The sequence below is a fragment of the Abramis brama genome (assembly GCF_963993115.1).
Source record: "Abramis brama genome assembly, chromosome: 1".
Taxonomy (NCBI): domain Eukaryota; kingdom Metazoa; phylum Chordata; class Actinopteri; order Cypriniformes; family Leuciscidae; genus Abramis; species Abramis brama.
In genome coordinates this window covers 40,743,791-40,752,003 of record NC_139963.1, presented here as the reverse complement: position 1 = coordinate 40,752,003, position 8,213 = coordinate 40,743,791, and the positions used below count along the sequence as shown (strand labels likewise).

The window sequence follows — 8,213 nt, the reverse complement described above, 5'->3', positions numbered from 1 at the left end:
AGGTTTAGGTATTGGGTAGGATTAAGGGATGTAGAATATGGTCATGCAGAATAAGGCATTAATATGTGCTTTATAAATACTAATAAACAGCCAATAACCTAGTAACATGCATGCTGATAAGCAACTAAACTTAAGTGTTACTTTAAATTCTCATAAAGCTTAAACAATCTAACATTTTTTGTTATTGTGCACAAGTTTGGGGGTGAAATTAGAGTTGAATTAAAAAAGAAAAGTTAGAGACACAAAAATTAATTAGACCATTTTTGTCTGTGAATGAGAAATTTTCATTATAAATAAATAACATCTTTTATTACAAAAATAACATCTTGATCACAGCGCATTAACTAACAGATGGAACTTTTGAGATTAAAATGTATTAGTAAATGTTAATTTTTAACTTAAATACTAAGATTAATATACGCTGTAGACGTATTGTTCATTGTTAGTTCATGTTAACTAGTGTAAATAAAGCATATTAACAAATTAAACCTTACAGTGTAAGCGAAAAGTTTAATGTGAAATTGATTGTGAAAGGCATTTTCTAGTTGAAACGCATGATTTGTGTGTGTGTGTGTATGTGTGATTTTGTACTTAATGCATCAATTGAAAAATACTCTTAAACAGTTGATCATCTTATTTTCACTTGTTTCTGAAAATATTACCACATTTATTTATTTTAAAAAAAAGACATTTTATTGAGGAAAAAAATTGAAAATACTTAAGTTATAGGTTAAGTTATCAAAGTTAGTTATCAAAAAGTTACAGCAATAAATCCATAGTTCTTGTTCTCCAAAAGTAGCAGAAAACTGGACACAAGAAAACATTTCACAATGTTCACCAACAAACAACCTTTACTATCAGCATTTTCATCCACTTTTAAATGTTTAATACAGATTTTTTTCAATAGTATCACGTTTATCCTTCTGTTCAACAAACATATAATACAATGACCTAAGCTGTGTTTCCCAAAAGCATCGTATGGTCTCTACGATCAACTTAGCTAACGAAACGCAGCCCCAGACAGTAGTTTCATACTAAAACTAAGTACACATAATACTCAGTAACAATTAATTTCTATTCTAACTAACACATCGGTGTGATTTAAGAGCAGTTTTGTACGCGTATCTTTTCCCACATTCTAAACAGCTGAATGGCTTTTCTCCAGTGTGACTTCGGAGGTGAACGTTCAGAGAAGATTTTTGAGAAAAACTCTTTCCACACTCCACGCACGTGAACGGCCTCTCGCCAGAATGAGTGCGCTCGTGAGTTGTGAGATATATTTTTTGAGCAAACCTTCGACCGCAAACTGTACAGACGTAAGGTTTTTCTCCGGAGTGTGTTCGCATGTGTTTTTTCATATGGCTTAAATATTCAAAGCTTCTCCCACAGAACACACAATTAAATTTCTTCTTTTGTGTAAAAATCTGGTTGAAATTCCGGTGATTTGGAAAAAAATCAACATCAGCACTCAAATCTGACCCTGTTGTACAGTCTCCTTGTGTCGAGATTGTTCCTTCAAGAGCTTGTTCTTCGGCTTGTGGCTGTTGCACGTTCAGATGGACTTGCTCATCTGAAGGTACCGTGTATGTGATAAAATCCTCTGAGCTCTGGGCAACACATCTCTCATCACTGGTCATTGCTGGACCTGCAATTCGATAAACGACACATTAACATCTGAACATAATAAGAGTTAATAGCAGCTGTTCTCAAGTTCTTTCTCCACAAACCTCTCAAACGGCTCCTTTGGTCTTCCTCAGGTTTATTTTTCCCAGAGCAATCGTCAATCTTCAGCGTCTCTTCTTTTATCATAATTACATCTGGTTCTTCATCCAGCAAATTTACTGGCTAAAGGGTTGGAAATAAAAGAGGGAGCTAGTAAGCTGTGTTATGATTGTTTTTAAGAGAACTCCATATTCAGCAGTACGTGAGACCAACCTCTTCTGTGATGGTTGAAGAGTCCAGGTGTGTGTTGTCCTCCTGCTCACCAACACTTGACTCCTCGTGTCTCCAGAGGTTCATGCACCATTCCTTCCCGAAGACATTGTCAATTGTGGGACGATGTCCAGTGTCTATTGAACATGTAGGCAATTTAAAAAAGTACAATTACATTTAAAAAAGGTAGCCAAATATTATTTACACAACACAGGCTAACCTGATTATAGTCTTAAAATATAACAATATTTCAACCCAGTCACAATCAATTTGGAATAGATCAACCTAAAGAACTTTTGCACCATTTCAGGAGATCAGATCCTAAACAAATGGCCGTCAACTGTAGAATGGGAGCGGTGGGGGACCATCTGAGATCTATTTTAGACAATTGTCTGTCTGAAGTTCATTAACATACAGATAGCAGCCGTTACAACAGGAGAAACTTCATTTACATTAGGGGTAGTACTTTATCTGTTTGAGTTTAGAAAGTTCTGAGTTCATTCCCACTACTTTGAACCCAAGGTGCATCACGTACTTTGTCTTCTTCATCGAGATCTTCAACATCCCTTATAATTTTCTCTTACAATACTTTCTTTCACAACATGTATTGTGGCAGATCTATTCCAAATGTGTTAGGGTTGAATTTCAGGGGGGAATAGACTAATAGATGCCTCATAAGCAAATATCACATCAATCCAAATCCTAAGAAACAACTTAATGATTAAAAGAAAATAAAGTTGAGCGCCATGATGCCAGATGCCACTTATTTTTTAAAGGGGACAAATACACGGCACAATAAGCCTAAATATGTGACTAAAAGTCTAAATTCAATCTGTTCTTTGTATAATGCGATTGTGTCTCTTCAGAAAATTTGGATAAAACCACTCAATTCATATGGATTAGTTTTTTATGAACTTCTTGAAGTGTGAAAGTGGTAGTTGCATAGCTGTTAATGAAGGGACCGAAAGCTCTCAGATTTCATCAAAAAGATCTTCATTTGTGTTCGGAAGATGAACGAAATTCTTACGGGTTTGGGATGACATGAGGGTGAGTAAATTATGACAAAATGTTCTGGTCCCCATTGACTTTCATAGTATAAAAAATATATACAATGTAAGTCAATGGGGACCAGAAACTGTTTGCTTACCCATATTCTTCTAAATATCTTCTTTTGTGTTAAACAGAATAAAGAATTTTATGCAGGTTTAGAATAACTTGAGGGTGGGTAAATGATTTTTATTTTTGGGTGAACTATCCCTTTAACTAAAACAAAGGCCTTATTTTCAAGTTTGTGCATTACAGAATTAACAGAGCCAATCTATCAAACCAAGTTGTAAATTATACCAATAGTAACTGAACCGAAACCTTTTCCAGAGAATGACCAAGTAACTTAAATGGACATGAAAGTCAGCAAACATTTCTCAAGGGCACAGGGATCATCTTTTGTGGAGCATGAACTTACGGCTTTCAGTTTACCATCTCAGATATTAAATTCAGCTTCTTATCTCCTGGAACATCATAATTCGCATTTAATTAAGACAAAATTCAGAATATCAGTCTATTTTTAACACGCGTTTTATAAATCACCTCGAAGTCCCGGATGGCTGAATGGAGCTTCTGTCCCGTTCATCTTTCCAGCGGTTTTCCGAGCAGACTGAAGTTCACTCTCCAGAAAATGACATTTCTTTTTCAGAGATTCATTTTCGTTTGTACATCGTGAAATCTCTAAACGCAGCAGCAACGAATTCTCCTCGAAAAGTTTGCTTATTTCAACAACAGCGGTTCTCGCCATAATTTCCATTATCGACGTTAACTGCGTCTGAAAATCGGCGGTATTCATGATGTCCATTGTTTGCTGGAACCTTTAACGTTACAAGAAAATGCTTAATATAACCGTTTCTTCATCTAAAAGACACTGCCGCTATATTCTCCACTGTCTTTTTGTAGAAACACACCATAAATAGCGTGTGACCGAAAAGGATTATGGGATGAATTACCGTAAACCAACGTGTAGGAAAGCTTGTTTTCATAATAACATTGATTCATTGTATACATAATAGCACGAAATTAATAACAGATTCATGGAAACTGTGTAATTTGAAATGATGACAGAATCTCAAAGTTATTTTTCCAATTTACTTGCATTCTGAACAAACAAACAAAAATTGAAAATATGCTTTTTAAAGTAAAACAAATAAAAATAATAAATTAATTTTAAAAAATCATTGTTTTTGAACATGTTTTGTATTTAATGCTGATCTGATAACATGAATTATAGAAAACTGTAAAAAAAAATCATAATAATAATTATCAATGCCTGTGATCATAATAATGAAACAAATAAATAGCTCAAACCAATGCAGAGTTTAAAACCAATGTCAAACAAGAGCACACTTTCCTCAAGCTCATTGTCATTCATTAACTGATGTTGTTGCAAGACTGACAAGACATGTGTTTGTTAAGATTAAACTTCGTTGTGAACCCTTTCCCACATTTAATACAGGTGTAGGGTTTTTCTCCGGTGTGACTTCGCAGATGCATGTCAAGAGTGCATTTCTGAATAAAGCCTTTTCCACAGAGAGGGCATCGATACGGCTTCTCTCCGGTATGGGTGCGCTGATGGGTGTACAAGTGTCCTTTCTGAATGTACCTCTTTTCACAAAGTGTGCACCTGTAGGGCTTCTCACCTGTGTGGCTCCGCTGATGTATTGTAAGTTGACTAAAACACCTGAACCACTTTGAACAGTAGGTGCAAACAAACCGCTTGTCCCCTGACGTAGTATTGGCACCGCATGTTCTTGTGGACATTGATGCACTCAAGCTCTGTGTGTGACTAAATGAAGTGTTTTCAGATTCAGAAGTGCGTTTCTTGGACAACGGCTGGTTCCCCATCATTTCTCCGGGTGAGGCGTTTTTGTTCAGTGACTCTGATTTAGACGGGACTCTTGCTGCTGCATTTTCTCTACTTTTTCTGTCAACACAAGGGACAGTTTTGCGAACGTCCTTGGTGGGTGACAGGCTCACGGCTTCACCGCAGTGGGTTCCTATGGTTAAGTGAAAGTGATGTAAGTGTACTGCAGATGGAAGGAAGTTACAAATTATTCACAAGCATTTGCTATTAATATTATCCACCATTATACAACAGTTAGTTCCGGTCTTACCCGCTTCACTGTTGTCTTGCCCAATCCAAACATCTACTTCATGTAGCTCCTGCTTTATCATACCTATTGGCTGGTTGACCTCACACTTCTGCTGTGGACTGTCCTTTGACATTTTGACATCACATTATATCTTATATTTGTATAATATATATAGACATCAGCTATTGTACTCAAAATATTTACAGGAAATATATGTGGATATTTACATAATGAAGAGAACTTACTTGGACTTGCTGAATTACTGTTGGGCTGTCTCTCAAAAGAACCTCATTGCTACACCGGTTCAAATGATTCTGCATCTCTTCTTGGGCATATTCACTGAATAAATAAATTTAAAAAGGGTTACACTTTATTTTAAGGTGTCCTTGTTTCAGTGTAATAATACATTTAAGTACTGAGTAATAATAATTAACTACATGTACTTACTATACGGTTAGGGTTAGGTTAACTACATGTAACTTTTTTTGTATTGTTTGTTGAGCCTTTGTCCAAAGACCATTTTCTACCCCTGTGCGGACAGACAATACAGTTTTTGAATTGAATTGAACATGTAACCAATAAATTTGATTAGTATGATCCATGGACATGAGATCATATAAATGTTATATAGCCTACACTGCTGGGTAGTAACTGATTACATGTAATCTGGATTACGTAATCAGATTCCAAAGTAAGTAAGTACTTGTAATTAGATTGTTTTAAAAGTCTCATAATCAGATTACAGTTACTTTTTTATGATTACATGTTATTCACACATTGGCAATAAATTGTTCATAATTTATTGATTTTCCGTAATTAATCTTTTCTATCTCTAGAATTTTTCATTCAGTTACTTTTTTTTTTACGTTCAGAAAGTAGGTTCAAGTTTTATTTCGAAGGGGAAAATTGATTGGCTTAATTGGCTATAATCTGTTAAAGGAGAACTCCGGTCAATTTTAACATTTATCATTTTTTTGTACATTTGGAGTGCTGTCAATAGTAGAGAACAACGACAAAAATCGGTGTTGCCTACACCGTGTTATCCTCTTTTTAAAATTTGCACCCTGTTGACTTCAATGGGGCAAGTTTTAAACCTGCTTTTAGCCTCTTAACATCCTTGATGTGTCATTACAAGTGCACAGCCAATGTGAGTGATTCCTTCAGAGTGAACACGGGTGAATCTGACTGCAGTAGATGTGAAAGATATGAATAAAAATGATGTTAATTCAGCCAGCGCACATACCTGTATTTACATCCTGTTTTCGGTCGAAGTCCATAGTAATCGATTGTCGAGTTCACGCGCATAGGTTTAGTTACCTATGATCACGTGCGTGAACTCGACAATCGATTACTTTATAATATATAAAGTATAATATATAATATATAAATAATAATGTTTTTCTATTTTAATATACTTTAAAATATAATTTATTTCTGTGATGAAAAGCTGAATTTTCAGCATCATTACTCCAGTCTTCAGTGTCACATGATCCTTCAGAAATCATTATAATAATATATGATGATTTATTATCAATGTTGGAAACAGTTGTGCTGCTTATAACTTGTGATACTTTTTTCAGGGTTCATTGATGAATAGAAAGTCAAAAAGAACATCATTTATTTAAATAGAAATCTTTTCTAACAAATTTAATCTTTAATAGCACTTTAATTTACTTTTTATCAATTTAAGACTTTGAGACTTTCAAAAAAAGAAAGAAAAAAATACTGACCCCAAACTTTTAAACGGTAGTGTATATTGTTACAAAAGATTTATATTTCAAATAAATGCTGTTCTTTTTTATTACTTTTTATTTATCAAAGAATCCTGAAAGACGTATCACAGGTTATAAATATATATATATATATATATATATATTAAGCAGCATGCTGTTTCCTGTTTGCAACATGATAATAAATCATCATATTAGAATGATTTCTGAAGGATCATGTGACACTGAAGACTGGAGTAATAATGCTGAAAATCCAGATTTGCATCACAGAAATAAATTACATTTTATTTTATTCACATAATAATATTTCACAATATGACTGTTTCTTTACTGAACTTTTGATCAAATAAACACAGGCTTGATGAGCATAGAGACATCTTTCAAAAAGTGTCCAAACCTTTGACCGGTACTATATGATTGCATACATGTGCCTTATGAAGTATATGCATTTTCATGCATCATAAATACCGAAACAAAAGCGTAAGTACCTCTTGACACATGTGGAACTCTGTGTGAGTGTTTGTCCAGTGTCCTCGGTCGAGCTCAGTGTGTTTCTCAGTGAGCGGCTGCGGGTGAGCTCCGACAGCAACACTTCACACTCCACATCCACCAGTCTGCTGATCTCCAGTACAGCTGTTTGCACCAGTGTTTCCATGATGGAAGATAACTGCCTCTGGAAAGAGGACAGAGTGGACAACATCTTCTAATATTTCCCCAAACTCTCGAATGGAAGACACTATTTTTTTTTTTTTTTTTTATTATTTTTTTGCAGATATATAGAATTTGCTTCTAAAATAATAATAATAATTTTGTATATACTTTAACTTAATAATAATAACTAAAATGGTTCAACTGTGTGGTTCCCTTTCCTACTATTTCTCGTACGTGTGTAGATCAGTGTGATTGATTTATCTAAATATGGCTCACTAGCGCCATCTACAGAAGTGGAGCGTTTCGAGTGAGAGCCAGAGACAGTTATTGGGTTATTTGGGTAAATATCAAACTTTCGATTATTTACTGCTGATGTAACGTGCTTTTTACATCCACAGAGAAAACGTTTAGGCTTCCAAATCATGTGAATGTCGTATAAATTGAAATTCTGATTACTATTGTGATAACATAATAAATATGGTCACTGGCACTGCATATTTTAACGTCTGTATACTTCATTATTTTATTCTATTATTATTCTATTATTTATTATATTATATATCTTTCAACTGCACTTGAAGTATAGAAGTTTATATTAGAATATACATGGAAAAATATTAAATAAAATGAGGATAATACAAATCATATATTATATGATATTATATTATATTATATTATATTAATCTTTCAACTGCATGGTGCTTGTGCTTATATAACTAAGATATTAGAAAATAATTAAATAAAATGATAATAATATAAA

At 34.1% G+C, this 8,213-nt stretch overlaps 2 protein-coding genes across 2 annotated transcripts; both read right to left on the bottom strand.

The window, feature by feature from the left end:
* Nucleotides 1-628: 628 nt before the first annotated feature.
* On the bottom strand, nucleotides 629-3,974 carry LOC311066884 (uncharacterized protein). Its single transcript, XM_084088307.1, has 4 exons — nucleotides 3,520-3,974; nucleotides 1,936-2,069; nucleotides 1,728-1,845; nucleotides 629-1,645 (listed from the first exon to the last, which is right to left on the bottom strand). The coding sequence occupies exons 1-4, from the start codon at nucleotides 3,779-3,781 to the stop codon at nucleotides 1,080-1,082; spliced, it is 1,080 nt and encodes a 359-aa protein (XP_083944433.1). The 5' UTR covers nucleotides 3,782-3,974; the 3' UTR covers nucleotides 629-1,079.
* Nucleotides 3,975-4,042: 68 nt separating this feature from the next.
* LOC311066872 (uncharacterized protein) lies at nucleotides 4,043-7,703 on the bottom strand. The gene is made up of 4 exons (XM_084088282.1): nucleotides 7,291-7,703; nucleotides 5,318-5,411; nucleotides 5,094-5,196; nucleotides 4,043-4,976 (listed from the first exon to the last, which is right to left on the bottom strand). The coding sequence occupies exons 1-4, from the start codon at nucleotides 7,500-7,502 to the stop codon at nucleotides 4,351-4,353; spliced, it is 1,035 nt and encodes a 344-aa protein (XP_083944408.1). The 5' UTR covers nucleotides 7,503-7,703; the 3' UTR covers nucleotides 4,043-4,350.
* Nucleotides 7,704-8,213: the final 510 nt, after the last annotated feature.